This window comes from Athalia rosae, chromosome 1, assembly GCF_917208135.1.
Source record: "Athalia rosae chromosome 1, iyAthRosa1.1, whole genome shotgun sequence".
Taxonomy (NCBI): domain Eukaryota; kingdom Metazoa; phylum Arthropoda; class Insecta; order Hymenoptera; family Athaliidae; genus Athalia; species Athalia rosae.
This window is the reverse complement of record NC_064026.1, coordinates 5,438,286-5,454,092: the sequence shown is the minus strand read 5'-3', so window position 1 is coordinate 5,454,092 and position 15,807 is coordinate 5,438,286. Positions and strand designations below refer to the sequence as shown.

Here is a 15,807-nt window from a genome sequence, read left to right as displayed (position 1 = left end):
TACATTGGTGTACATACCTGCCGATATCAGAGTAGGCTGAGTTTATGTTTCATCTATGGGACGTCATTACGGCCAATAATATGATGTAGAATGTACCGCGTGTACAGGAGGCAAACACAAACGTAGACGTATGCGTAAACGCTCATAACATATTACGCGTATTTGTGTACGTAAGAGCGTGTAACTGGAAGAATCGGTCAGTTGGTTGATCAACGTTCGAGCACTCACGCCGTCAGTGTTCCAGAATGTTTGACGAGGTGGTAGGTAAAGTTGGGGGATCTCGGGGTGCCGGGAGGGCGATGTCCCGATAGCGTATCAATCCAGGTGATATAGAATTGGTGATACGTGTCTCGTGCGTATTTATGCCTGGGGTTGGTTGGAAATACCGCTTCGGACTTGTATACGTGTCGTATAATCGTTTAATATGTACCTGCACGAGAAACCAGGACTTTAAACCCTAGTGATAAATATGGGTGATAATTAATCACAGTGTCAACTGTTCGAAACAGTATCATCGGGTGTTGTTGTAGTGCGTTAAAAGGTTCGAGTGAAGGAAATTGGTCCAAGATCGTTGGAACGTGTCTGTGAGCCAATCTTATGAGAACGATCTTCTGAGTGGTGAAATTTACATAAAGCTCGAATGATACATCGGCGCGAGTCTATTTTTGAAGTTTGAAAAGTGGGGATCACATTCGGGTCGTAGATGTTTTTTTCTCGATCTGTGGTTTGAATTACCGAAAAAAAAGTGCCGTAGATGACCCTTTTCTTGTTTTATTCTTCGTGCCGTTTGGTTTTAAAATAAATCCACTTTTCATCGCGTTTCACATTCACGCGGTGTAAACCATTACAAATACGTTTTATAATCAAATTTACGATCTTTTACGACCCCCGTACGTCGCTTTTCCCTAAACAATATCAAACCACAAATCCGCTACTGCCGCTGTTACTGATTCACTGCAAACTCTATACTCCACTATCACAAGAAAGACTCGAGTAAACAATCTGAACCACAAAACTTTCCTACTTTCAACCAACTGCAGTTGTAAACCCCGACCCCGTAAACACTTTATCTTACCCAGTTAGTTCGTTGGAGCGCGCAGTAAATCCTGTGTGGCAACAAAATGTGATACCGTACAAAGACGATGTACACGATAAACTCGCCATCAGATTTTTCACATTAAACAAGTACGGCGGCGAGAAGCAATATCGTATATCCGGGAAGAGTATGAGGACTGGATGCTGCGCTGTTCAAACAGCTGGTGTGATAATCGCTGAAAATACACCCTTTATCATCCCTCGACAGTCGTCGAGTTTTGACGAGGATTGAATGAAAATCAAGGAGGAAGAGAGAAGAGATAGAACAGAGAACAAAACGATGGCGTCTTTGTTCTTGTTATAATGAACGAGAGGTGAACTCTAACCACGACGTACAATATCTGCAGCTCTCTAGCCCGTTGCTGGGTCAAAGCAAAAGGGGTGTTCAAGAACCCATTAAATACTCATGGGGGTAGTCTGTATCGTAGTAAGAATTCTGTTTTCGTTTATCGCGTTAATCCAGATGGAAGCTTCCGCCGGATGTCGCGAGCCCCAACTGCCCCGTGATTGCGAGTTTCTCTGCACGACCAGTCGACAGGGCGTTGAAACGTGTGAATTGAGGATTGCGGTTCTCCTCCCAGCTGATTCAAGATACGAAATTTCGCTGCCTAAGGTGCTGCCTGTACTGGGTAAGAATTGATCAAACCATATGACAATTTTGAAGAATATGGAATACTGCAGAGAGCGAAATATTCTCTTTGAAATTTATCGTACCATTTGATACACTGGAGGCAATTTTCATTATAAGAGTAGAAAGATTCAATTCTTGAAGTAGGGAAATCACGTTTGATGTTTCTGGCTTGTAACATATACACACAGGTACAACAAAAATAAGAGTTCCTTTACTCACGAAATATGTATTGCTGAGGGAGAATATTTGAAAATATTCAATAACAATTTCCCGAGCGATATAATAATAACCGAACAATTGAAGCTTTCGATGAACAAAGAAAAAAAAGGAGCCTGAGATTCCATTGTACTCCCTCGTCTCTTTCATTCTTCTGTCGTCTTTTTCCGAATCGCCAAAATTGAAATTGAATCTGTTCGGGGTTACAAAGTTTGTACATGCAGTTGTCATAAAAAGAAAAAAAAAAACAAAATAACAAACGAGAAAGAAAAATCAGAAGAAGCAACCCGGCGTAAGTTTAATCAGTGAAAAATTCTCGAGGGACGAAAATAAGGTTTGAAGTTTAAACTTCGTTAGACGAAAAGAGATTCGATAGACACACAAGAATTATCTTTCACCTTTGAATGTGATTTGCGAAAGGAAATTTTCATTCATAATTTATTTTCATAAATTTTTTTTTTCATCAAAAAATGAGTAAAAATTTCTCTACAGATTTAGCCGTCTACGACGCCAGGGCTCGAGGGCTTCTGCCTTCCTGGTTGAATCTCACCTTTTTGCCACAGGACGATCACTGCGATGCCACTTACGCGCAGATTGGAGCTTTCGACAGCTATTCGAACTGTGTTCACCTATTTCTGGGACCAGCGTGCGACTATAGCATTGGTGAGTGTTTATTTGTGTTCACCAATGTAAGTTCGAGCTGAGTAATAAGTTCAAGATTCTGCGGTCGGTGGTTTGATTCAATCTACATGGATATATGGAGCGTGTTTCTGATTGAAAGTCATGTTATTTCGACGGCTTTTGTCGGTAATTTATCGAAAATTATCGTTTCATAGATTTCGCTATAATACGTAGGCATTGGAGGGGGCGCGTAGGCAGAAACCTTTCAAATAAGGAATGAAATGCTTGGTTATATTTGGAAGCTCAAAAGATGAATAACGAATTTTGATCTGATGGAAATAAAGCTTCTCAATATTTTTCCATACACCCGATGAACCCGAGGGATGTGAATATTTTCGAATGTTTGAAAAATTTCTGGGACGGCGATTTTTAATTTTCTTCTACTAAATCCAAATTTGGGGTCTAATAAATTTTACCAGGTGTAATATTATGTCGGTCGCCAAATATTTTGTAAATAAATTTGCTTTTTAATAATCGAACACCTGATGTATTATGTGTCCAGATACATATTATACACGTTAGCTGTCAAAGTGGTAAATTGATGAGCAGTTATAACGGCTCCCTGTTATAATATATACGCGATGAAAAATTTCTACATCACCGCTACTGCATGCAAACCATACATTATCATCATCTGGTCGTTAAAATAGGAACGAAGAAAAACTAAAATATCGAGGTAGAAAAATTATCAAAAATAAAAGTACGAAGAATAATTAGGCAGCTTGTAAATAATCGTTGAGGCTCTACCGACGCCTATCGGGGTGCAGGTTAACAATGTGTTGAAAATTTTTCCACCGTCGCTATTTTAATTTTAATTTTTTTCCCCTCCTCGCCCGGTATATCTTTGTGAATGAAAATTGACACTGCGTAGAGGTATAAATAAATTTACGGAAGCTAAGAGTTAGGAGTCTCTGAGATCGCAGCTGACATTAAATGTCTGAATATAGATAGTCGCTGAAAGAATTTCGTTATCATTCTAACGATATAGAATTGTCGTTCGATAAGAAGTTGGGACTTCTTTCGAAACTTTTTGCTTTTGCCAAGTTTTAGGCAGTCTTTCGACCGATTATTTATCACGGTCATCCCCTGCGACAGGGTTGAATATATGAAGGTTTTGTACTTTCAAGTTGCCGATGACACAAGTCAGAGAATATCTGCTACCGAAATGTCAAGGTGGATTCGCGTACTCGACTCACCAGAGAATATTCACGGAGGGTGTAAATTTTCTTTTCTCTCTCTCTCTCGCAAAAATCTGTGATATTAATTTCCAAATCCGTCAGAATTTAATTTGCCATAGAGAATGAGAATTTCATTTTGTTCTACATTGCAAATTTTAATTTATCGCGTTGCCAGTTTGATCAAAGTGAAATTGCACGTTGACGTCCTCTGGGGAGAATGCAAAAAATAGGCCTAATTGCGTCGGGACTGAGGTGTTTCCGTCGCGGCGCCTTAGCCGCGATATTTTAGATTCAGCGTTTGCTCATCAGCAATATTCGCACATCTCTCTCTGCGCTTCCAACTTCTCAACTCTCCTATCTCAATTTTCTCCTCCCCCTACTCCCTCTTCCGCATCAACAGAGGCATGTTGAGTGGCAATCACACTTTCCCTCGAATCCCTGCCTTTCCATTCCTCCCGTCACCTCGACGAAAGTGAAACCGCAAATGAAATCGAAGTTACCCGCGAGCGGGGTGGACGATTTTTACTGCAGATAGAAAGAATTCAGGTATTCAACAAGTTCTCCGGGGAAATTTTATCGAAATGGTCAAAGTTTTCCGATGAAAAAAATACACCTCCAACCCTAAGGTCAAATTCACTTACGTTCACCGTGCAAATCCAATACCTTTGAAAAGTGTTCACCGAATCGGTCGGCTTTATATTTTTCTTTTATTCAAACAAATTTCATCCAGCGTGGAATATGTATGCATGAACTTCGTAAAAATTTCAATACGTCAATGGAAAACGTATACCAAAATTTTTCGAAACCGTATCACTCACCGAGTATTGATGTAAATGTGATTATGCACGGACTCAGCAGCCCCTATGAAAGCAATCATCGAGTCCGGCTAACTTTTGGACCCTCGAGGAGCTTGCGCTATGTGTGTCCGGATATCGAATACATGTTAATGTTATTCTTGCTCTCGAAAGGGTGGAAATCGAGCGGCAACACGAGTCGATATTCCGTTGAAAGCTTTGTCGTAAAATCAGCTCGCGCCGCCTGTAAAAAAAAAAATAAAAATAAAAATAAGAAAATAAAAATAACACTCGAAACTAATTGCCGCGGAAATTTTTCGTCCGATAAATCGCGAGATCCGTTATGACGAATGTGATAACATATGTAGGCAGGGTGTTGAGCAAATAATATATTGTTCAGAGAGAGAGAGAGAGAGAGAGAGAGACGCCGCTTTCGAAATCATATGCTCAGGCTGCTCTACAAATGTCTAACCGAGTAAAACTGATCCTGTCGTAAATATATCACCCCGCATTTCGATTCGTGGGGCGAAGCTCAATGAGAGGAGAGACGGAGGGAGAAGACAGTAATTTTATTGTTCGGTCACGAATCGAGAGAATTATAATTGGCTAATTTTTAATTTGTTTTCAATTTTTTTTTTCAAATTTTCATCATCTCCTCAGTTGGAAATTCTACAGGTGTACGACTGTCGTTAAAATAATTAAATCTGTACGAAGAAGATGAGAAAGCTGAATCAGTTTTAGAGGCTTACAAACACGGGATTTTGTTAAATACCTACAGATATAGTGGGAGCATTGAAATTAGTTAATGAAATTTTGAGTAAGTCATACGCGCCGACGCATCTCTCCCCCGTGCAACTTTCCATTTGCCTTTCTATAGCTATTCCAAATCGACAATACTCTAGTTCCGCACTTCAAGAGAAATTAGAGGGAGCAGACAGGGGCGCGCTGGTTTGTGAAAATGACGAATTAACAGATTTCCGAGTAAATGGATTACTACTGAATTCAGAATGTCGGAAGATAACAAAGATTTTCATACGGTTCGCTGTCGATTTGCATCAAGTCCGCCGTCGCTCTCGTTTTCCGAGATTTCGTCTCACCCTCCAGAATTCGAGTGGACGTAAATTCCACGGTAAAAGATCAATACTCATTCAACGATCAAAATACACGCGAAACCCATATGGCCCTGGTGCCCAAGGTGAGTGAAGCGAATTGCGAACCCTTTTTTTGGCAAACAGAAGAGCCATGACGTTTCCACGCGTTTCACGTGCGCATTTTTTTTTTTTTTTTTTTGAGTACCTTAGGGTCGTGTCGCAATTTACACAATCAGAATTAGAGTGAAAAAAAAGTATATAAGCTACTTTGCATATAAAATGGAAAAAAATAACATAATTTCTCTTTGTTTCCAGCGGTGGTTGGAAGGGTGGCAAAGTTCCTGGGTGCCCCGGTAATTACCACCGGGGGTTTCACCTTCGATTTCACTCAAAAAAAGAAGGAATGCATCGACGAGTATTACATGACTTTGAGAATAGGAAATTTAGCATTCAGAGATCTCGCCTATTTCTTCATCGCCATCATGGACAAGTGAGTAATTCGTGCGGAGATATCCGATCGCGGGTAGAAATTGAGTTATTTTTCATTTTTACTTCGCTATCAATTGAATATCCGCCATTCCGTGGGTAATGAGGAGTCATGACGGTGACAAAATATATCAAAACTGATTGCGTCGATGTTTTGAATGAAATAAATCTCCCTGAGCAGCACATACTAAAGGTGCAGATTGTAACTACAGAGTGTGAGTAGGTTTATCATGAATTACCAGTCACTTCAGAATGAACAACTCGCACACTATCGATCGTCTGTTTTAAGATACAAGACTTTTTCTAAGATTGCACCACAAGTAGTTGTGCTGAGTCATTTCCCACTACCTGTTCTGTTATTTCCATATTTTCTAAAAAATACAACGAATATAAGTTCTTCGAACCTCGTCGTTCATGCGTACCTTACTTTTCCATGCGATCGACAATTCGCGTCGGTTCAAAGGAGTCTTCTGAAATAATAACGAAAATGTGAAGCAGTTCGGATTAAAAGGTCATACGATATTCGTTTGAACTACGCGAAACTGCCGCGCCTCGTATCACCCGCGACGTTATAATGATTAATTTGTTACGACGCTCCATCGCGTCGTTCTTGTACCACCGTCTCCCTTTTCCCTTTGGTCACCTGTGAGCCTAAAAATATTCGATTAATTTCCGGAATCCGGTAGACTCGAAGTAGAAAAATCCAAGAAGACTCCAAAGGAGGAACAAATATATTATTTGTGTATATTTAAAAGTTTTTTATTCTTATTCATTTTTTTGTTCAAAAATAAAATATCCCTTTGATCCAGGAGAAGCCGATGAATATATAAAGAGGGTTGAATCCCTTTACTCTGCTGTAGTATAATACCTCGGAAAAAGCGGGTGTTGTTTTCCGGTATTTGGTAGTGAATCAAGGATATTGTTATTTTTGGAACATTATGCAATTGCACATGCGGAATCACTCCGTATCATTTTGTCATTGTAGGTTTGTATTTCGTTCGTGTCGAGGCCTTCCCATTTTTCAGAAGCTATTTGCCGGCTGACTGACTTATGAATCCCGTTATCTGATAAAGTGTTATTTCAATGAACCAATCCCGATGACGTATATCGTAAACGTCGTTCACTTCAAGTACGGAAATAATGGATTCGGTGAATGTGGTTCTGATCTAAATACATACGAGTTTTATATGTATGGGGCATTCCACGTCAAACGGTTACCATTCGTGGTAACAATTCCGATCTACGACGTTCTCGTCTATTACACTGTTAAATATTAGTAGAAAAAAAAAACTAAACTTTCGGTAAATGTGGTAACAGGTGATCCGAGTATGATTTTTGAGACCCCTCATGACGTCGAAAAAGTTTCGTCAAGTTGAAAAAAGTATTTTGAGAAAAAGGGGCCGTTTCACGTGGAATGCTCCGTATGTCTATTGTCTATAAATATACGTTAAAAATAAAGATTAGCACGTACGTGTAGACACGCAGCTGATAAGAATGCAAGATTAGATTAAAAACAATTTCACCGAATAATATATATTACGTGTCATATTTATTTATTTATTTTTTTCAAGTTTTGCTTGTGCTTTTTTTTTCTCGTTTTCCGCAAAAAGAAAGAAAATAATCAGCCGGGGGAATCTAGAGCGTACGTATATAACACTTGATTCTTTTATTTGCTTTTACTTATTGCAAACAGCGCTGATGATAATCTTGTTGAGCTGATTGTTTCGCGAGCCGTTGGCTACGTTTGAGAACAATCGAGAGCGTCGCGACGTCGGAGTATCGGGGGATGAAATTTTGGCAAAGGCAACAAAAAAAGGAAAAATTTCGTCCCTCGTTATTCGGTTACATATACGACCAATTAAAAGAAACGAAATGCTGGCATAAATGAAAAATCAAAAAAATTCATATCATTCTTTATTTTTCTCATTTCATTATTTCAGAAACAAATGGCAGAAGGTGCATCTTCTCTACGCAACGAACGGGCAGACTCAAGTCGCCGGAAGGCACACTTGCCAGTTGATGATGAAGTCCATGGTGGAATTCGTCAAACGACGACAGGATTTTACTTTTGGAACCTTTGACGCTGAAACGACCTCCCCCAAAGATTACGCCGAAACGCTACGCGATCACGTCGGGAACATCTACAGCGGTGAGTCCAATTTCTTCATCGTATTCCTACTTGAAACATTTCCCGAGTGATGAAGCTGGCGTTTTTATCTGGCGTTACTCCTTTCAACCCTTCGAGCGTGTACATCGATTACACCGCTGCAGAGTTTCCATAGATATCTCGTGGAAACGCGATTTCACGCGGTTTAAGTTTGCGAGAAAGAGAGGGTGAGAGGAGAAGAATGTAGGAAGGGAAAGAGGAGAAAAAAAAATTTTATCGGAGTTCTTTCATTCCACACCCGTCCTTGTACGTACAAGGGACGAGGAGAGACCACGCCCGTCAAGTGGATCGAGACAAATAGCGGTCTCCGCTGGTCCCCCAAATGAATCCATTGTCTCTCCTCGGTGTACGGCGAGGCTTTTTTCTCTACCGGCTTACCCGCGTTTTTTAACCGAGATGTAAACCGGCCCTTCGACAAGATCGTGGCGAAGAAAAAAAAAAATATATAAAAGCAAAACGCGGGAGAGTAAAAATTGTTCAGCAAAGGTAAAAAATATGAAAAATCCAATCAGGACGCAGGAGCTATTATACGAACGGCGGTAGCCGTACAAGAAGCGAGGCATTTTCTAATGGCACTTCTTTTTTCGCTTCCATAGATTACATTCAATCAATACACTTGGAGAATGGCTAGCAAAGAGAACTCGGTTCTTTCTTGTAAGAAAGTGGTAAGGATTCAGAGCGATCCTTTATAAATATTCAGTTGAGCAGCTTATATCGTATCACGCGGTCGGCTGTTCTATTCAGGAGATGCGAAAGATCTACCGTAAAGGGTAATAAATTTTCGCCGAAGGAAGACACGTTATTTTCGATGTGATATCACCGCGCAAACCAATTCCCACGTACCCATGGTCACGCTTCTGTAAACGAGAGGCTGAAATTTCTCCGGGCGAGTCGTGTCCAAACTTTAATGGATTAACCCGCATAATCCTAGGACCGTGGTATAAGGAAGGATCTTACGGAACCTGCGAGTTACAATTAGCAGCGCGATAAGCCGTCGGATTTGCCGGGATTATAATTCGGATCATAAATTCGCCGCCGGTGAACGAATCTCGGAATGTTTTGAAAACTGTGTATGTCAACGACTACACCGTGTCGCGTTCTTCTCGCGGGAGAATGGATTTTCGGTGTCCATTTCGTCGCGAAAATTTCGTCCGATTCTTATTGGGTCTTTTCTACGTCGGACATTCGTATCGCACCGGATGGAAGTGCAGGGCGAAGCGAAGTCGGGTTTTCGCCGGGATCGCGATACGTCGGTCGGAAGATCCGCGACAGCTCGGCTTGATTTTCATCCCCCGGTGGGTATATTTCTCGCCGTTTCGCAGCTACGTCTACACCCTCTCTTATATTCCCTTTTCCGTCATTCCTCCCACTGCTCTTCGCTCTTCGGGAGAGGCTCAAGGCTGAAAATATTTGTTGGTATGTATTTGACTTCAAAGTGTTATCTCACGGATCACAGCCGTCGCCCGAAAAGATTACCTTGTGGAAATGTCGGGCGTGGATGCAGAAACAACCCGCGATTCCCGCGACACATTTTCGCCACTCTCATCAAATAATAGAGCTGGTATATACGTTTCAGATCCCTCAGAAACACCGTGTCATCATTTCGGATCTGGAATATAACTGCGTGAATTCGGAGGGGTGGGTGTTTTTTTTTTCACGAAATTTCACCCGCCGAACATCGTGGTATTGTCGACGAATTTTTTTCTCATTTCAAATGCGTGGAAATTATTATTCCAGGTATATGCCGAGCTATTAATTTCGCTAAACGATGACGGTATTCGCATTTTTTCCCTCAGCCCCATCGACTTTATTGACGCCTAGTAATTTCTCTTTCGGTAACACGCGAATTGATCTCGTTTACCATTCTGCCAGCTGCTCGTCCCAAGGGTTATTTCCGCGGGCTGACTCTTACCCCAGACTCGGATGGAATAACACCCAGCCGATTTCTCATTTCGGTTAAAAGGTGCGCAACACACTTTTCGAGCAACAAAAGTGATCGCCCGACCCGATGTGTGATTAAATTTCGCAAGACCTTTTTTTAGTTTGGAAAAGGTTTCCCTGAATTTTTAAATCCCCTTTGCCGTCATTGATCTACCTCCGTAACGATTTCATGGTAATCCCATTGTACACCGAACGGAGATTCCGCGTAGGCGATCGCCTGGATTTCCCATTATTACGCAACCAGCCCAGACAATATCGTGGAAATAATTACTGCTTCATACATCCTCGTCACAACATTCTCACGTATACAAGCTACCCACTCCGCGTGTAATCCTGTACCAGGTTGACGTGGCTTTTCCAAATTGGGCATTGAAATTGGACCAATTCCCGCCATTCTCGATACGTTATGTATTGCCTGGTCAGTCCCCCGTATCCGCCATTCGTCTTGGATTCGAAGTATAATAGAGCTTTGTTTAATCACCGAATGCCAATATAGTCGTATCCTCATAGCTGCACGTGGCTCGCGGAATGTTCTTCACGGTACCAAATGAAATGCGTGTCACGGCGATCTCCAAAAATTGCGGATGTCCCGTTTGATGTATCGCAGAATTTCCGGGATTCACTCGAATTCACGAGTCACCGTAAATTGAAATCGCTACTTTTTTTTTTTTGCAAATTAACTGCGTGCGATTCGCCCCTGACGAAGGACGTGAAACGTAGAACGGCGAAGCAACGATATGTCCCGATAAGCAGAGAGCAAATATTTGGCACCGCGGGGATGAGTTGCATGAATCTCGATATGGTGGGCTGTTGATTTACAACGAAACTCGAGGTTAATTCAAATTTACAGAACCCTTCACTCAAATCCGATCCAAGTCTCTATCTCGAACCGACCCGCGCCCCAGCTCCGATCCAACGATGAGATCAGGAAAAGACGCAACCCGGCTGCCGATAACTTTATTCAAATAACCCCTCAAAATGATACCCCTCGTTCCGTGGGCTCTGGGTTTTCCGGAGGTTCGGTGAAATTAAACGGATGTTGTCCGTCATCGAGAAACACGAACTTTTCGCTTTTTCGTGCACGAAAAATTGCGGAAAGAGAAAATCCTCCTGACGAAAACGAACCTACTCAATCTCGATACTTGGCTTCTGATCTACGTATCGCCTCTAATTTTCACAATTGTCGGGCTGGTCGGATTATTTCTGCGAATAGTTTCCAACAACCGGAGCTACAAATTACTTCCTGAACGGCCAATTTAACGCGAAAATTTTGCACACCTCACCTATTCGCCCGGGGGGTCTGACGAGTTATAACGAATATCAGATGTATTCGTCGAGCTGCTTGTTCGCCGTGTATCGATTAACTTTGAACTCGCAATAAGCGCATACGAGTCGTCCGTTTCGCTTTGTTCATGGTCAGAGACATTGTCGCGGGTTCGTTGCAACGATCCGTTTCTCTCATCTCATCCCCCGTTCCGCGCAAAGTCATTTGAGCTTCGATCGGCCGATTTGCGCCACTGTCTCAATTTCATTTGTTTCATCCCATCTCTATCGTTGCGCCCAAGTAACTCAACGCTCCCCTGTAGCTTTTTCAATGCAAAAAAGAGAGAAAGAAGAGGGCGATGGAGGGAAAAAATAGATGAAAGCTCCCGGTGACCGTCGACCTTCATTCCCGCGCAGGATCTTCGCCATCTGCCGTCCTAATACGTGATCCAGATGAATCGGGGCGTTGAATACCGCAACCTTCGTACAGCCGGAGCCCGGCGAGACCTTTAGCGATACCAGTTTCTCACCACTGTAGAACTGGGAATTACGTTTCACCCTCGGTTAACGGGTTTCTGACCTTAAAACCCGCGCGCCTCACACCATTACCTTGAAAATTATCAGCGTTTTAAAATTTTATTAACGCCATTAAAATGAATTTTGTGATTACGGAGTTTCTAACGTCATAGTTTTATATCGTTCTTTTCGTCGCTTCTACGCGAAAGCTCAGAACAGTTCGGAGAGCAGTTTGATAGAAATAACTCACGTCATTTAGTGTCCACAGTTATGAGGATTTCTAAAAATACCGATTCACAGATTTAATCGGTCGAACGTGAAAACGTTGCGGGTCAGTTGCTATGTTGTAAACTTATCGGCCCACCTCTGCTATGTATCTAAACGACTGGATGATAACTTATTGCCAGATATATACTTTCAAATATAGACGCGATGTGCAGCGTGCCAGTTTCTTACCTGGAGTCTCATTTCAGGGTCACAGTACACAGATATATATTGATAAAAAATGTTCGCGCCGAACACGCCGATATTACTACATCGATATCATTTTTTTTTTTTTTTTTTTTTATCGTTATCGTTACAATCGAAGATTTTTCGATCGATTGGGCAACGAAATCGATGTACCAGATCGTGCGGAGATAGAGTAATCAACGATTTTCGGCCGATGGTTTGTTACAGAATCCTTGACCGTCTGAAATATTCTTCGTTTTCTTTCCATGTACACCCGTGTGTATATTTTTGTTTTTCATCATTTTCGAATATTTGGAAACCAGAGAGCCGCGATTGGATTAAACAACGTTCTGTAAGAAGCGTAGAAACACGCGTGAAAAATGTGTTCAAACTCAATATATACACGTCATGAGCTGTGCGAAGCTTTTCGCCCGCGAGAAAGAACATCCGAAACCCGAGGGATTAGAGTCAGAACTGACTACAGAAAAAGCAAAGTTGTAAAAAAAAATTAAAGTAAAATAAAATAGAATGAGTAAAAAAGATTTGACGCTCCGCGCTTTGCACCCCTCACGCGAGGGTAATCTGTTAGGTTAAATCACCAGAGATAAAGTTGTCTCTTTTTTTTCTTGTTCCTTTCTTTTCTCCTAACGTTTCTCCCTCTCGTTTTGGAAGCAGAAAAAAATTAAATAAAATAAAAATAATAAATTCTTCTCATTTTTGGTCGTACAACGCGGTTTACACTGGTCTCGTAATCTCGACTGTAGAACTTCAAACGTTACCAAAAAGCGGAGCTGACTGCTGACTACAGCTCCTCGAGTCGTGAGATACATGGCTGATAGCGTTGAAAGAAAAAAAAAAAAAAAAAAAAAACCGAATGAGGGGGTGAGATAAAAAAGCTGTGAAGTAGTAAAGTTCTCGCAGATTGGGATAGGTTTTTTTTCTTGGTACCGCGAATCCGGTGTCGAGTTTCGCAAAAGAGATTATTCAACAATAGGTTACAAACGGATGATTGAAGATTGCTTTAGATACGTATCTTAAATGGGCGATAGAAACTGAGAGTCTTTCGACGGCTTCGAAAATTGATAATATTTTTCACGTAATATTTTAGCTTTATTATAATATCAACAACACGGAGGAACTCTTCCGAGTACGGATTCGCTCATAATGGAAAATGTTTTTACTTAATTAGATGTTAACCAGAGTAATTAACTCTTCCATAGAACCACGTTAACCGTATTTATAAAGTTTTGGGATGTTGTTTGATATTAGTTACAGGGAAATTTGTTTGCACAGCAGGATTTTTTTTTGGAATCCGACAGATATGGGTGAAGAAAAGCGTTATATGATAAAAATACGAGAAAGAGAATAATGTGCGTGGAAAATTGGAAGATAAAAGGCGCTAGACGAATCGTATGAAAAATCCTCATTCTAAAGAGTATTGATGACTAATCAAAACTCGAAACGCGAGATGAAACGAGACAAGCGTTTCGATTGCTGACTACGGCGGGTTCAATATTCAAGTTTCCAAATATATCAGCCAAATGCTCCGATTTATGGTTTTTAAATGAAATCGAAAATTGCCAACTCGAAAGAACGCCAAGCTTATAGCCTTAGATTTTTCTCAAACTTGAGACTGTGATTTGAAATTTTTTTGGGGTTTTCTAAGATATTCTTGAATATTTTGATCTCAGGAATCCGAAATCGAGAGCCAAATCGGTGTATCTATGAAATTGATCGAGTTTTCGCCAATTTTGTACTTTTTGAAGCATAAAAATTGAGATATCTCGATTAGAAAAATTCGTAGCTCAATTTACTCAACGGATTCGTGTTCCTGAGGTCAAAATACATTAGAAAAGTGCCATACGATCAATTTTAAAAAATAAAAATTTTTTGCCAAAATTTGAAAAAATCGTAAGGGGTACCCCTTGGAAAAATCTCAAAATTTGGCCAAAAATTTTTATTTTTTAAAATTGATCGTATGGCACTTTTCTTATGTATTTTGATCCCAGGAACACGAATCCGTTGTCCAAATTGAGCTACGATTTTTTCCCTTCGAGATATCCTCAAATTTATGCCAAAAATCGCGAAAAAATGGGGATAACTCGGTCATTTTTTCAGATAGATCAACTTTTCTTCCGGATTCGGATTCCTGAGCTCAAATTACATCAATATAGACTAAAAAATCAATTTTTTATTTTTGACCCCAAAAAGCTGAAAATTAGCGATAACTCGGTCAATTTTAGAGATGGATCAATTTTTCTTTCAGATTTGGATTCCTGGGGTCAAAATACGTAAGAAAAGTGTCTTTCGATCGATTTTAGAAATACTTTAGTTTTGGCTAAAAAATCAACATTTTTTTACTAGGGTTCATATGTTATTTACATGTATTTTGATCGGAGTAATGTATCTATAAAATTAATTGAGTTATCGCCAATTTTTTGCTTTTTGGCGAAGAAAAATTGAGATATCTCGATGGGAAAAATTGGTAGATTAACAAAAAAAGGACTCTGAATATGCGTGTGAAATTACAAAATCGACCGTTTTTATCACAAATCTGTCAGTCCATTTTCTATAATGCATTACAATGCGATGCAAGGGAAGAAAAATTTATTTGGAATTTTTTTTTTTTTTTTTTATGTACAATCGGTGCCTCTGTTTCTGTACTAAAGGTCTTAAGCTTCGGTATGGCCTCATGGACAGAAATGAACTCGCTGGGTGTACCCTGATCCATTTAAATGCTGCATTTTCACATATATACTTTCTTAAACGGTTTGCGGTTACATAGAATTCGCAGAATTACCGCAAAGGGATGCCGCCGATCAGGTGGATGTAGGGGATAAATCAATTACGAGGTGTGAACAAGATCTTTATCTGGTGTTGACAGCTCGTCCGACACCTGCTCACAATGGGAGCAAGAAAAAAATAAGGACTGTGATTTCACACCTCATCACCTATTAAAAAGCCATAAATTATGTTTATATTCAGAGGCACGTGCCGGCGGTCAAAGTGTCCGACGCACGTGTTAAAAAAGGGCGTCGCAATATGCGACGGAATTTGATTGGGTGAGCCGAAGCTTGCCACCGAACTCCGCGCGGACTGCATTTGCCCAATGATTTTTACATATGGATTTTGGTGCGAGAAAGCTCAGCGTGGTGGGAGCGTAGGACGCGAGGTGGTACGCCGCGAAGCGATAGAAAGACGAACGAGATAGAGAGCGCTCGAGTCCAGCCCGCTAAAATATGAAATCTCGGGCTATTTAACCTGCAATCGCGTTTTCTATCATATCTCCGAAAAGAAT

General features: G+C 40.7%; 1 protein-coding gene and 1 long non-coding RNA gene across 5 annotated transcripts in view; one reads left to right on the top strand and one right to left on the bottom strand.

Moving 5' to 3' along the window:
* The first annotated feature begins 339 nt into the window (after positions 1-339).
* The window catches only part of LOC105684161 (atrial natriuretic peptide receptor 2), a 106,256-nt gene continuing 90,788 nt past the window's right edge, over positions 340-15,807 (top strand). For 3 of the 4 annotated variants that reach the window (XM_048660009.1, XM_048660008.1, XM_048660007.1), the window contains exons 1-4: positions 340-1,724; positions 2,435-2,605; positions 6,002-6,176; positions 8,113-8,321. In XM_048660009.1, the coding sequence (XP_048515966.1) occupies positions 1,502-1,724; positions 2,435-2,605; positions 6,002-6,176; positions 8,113-8,321 (778 nt within the window). In that variant the 5' untranslated portion in view covers positions 340-1,501. The remainder of the gene's footprint in view (positions 1,725-2,434; positions 2,606-6,001; positions 6,177-8,112; positions 8,322-15,807) is intronic. The other variant, XM_048660014.1, reaches the window with a different exon arrangement.
* LOC125502196 lies at positions 7,144-11,396 on the bottom strand. Its single transcript, XR_007280040.1, has 2 exons — positions 9,816-11,396; positions 7,144-9,739 (listed from the first exon to the last, which is right to left on the bottom strand). It is a non-coding gene; the product is annotated as an uncharacterized LOC125502196 (long non-coding RNA).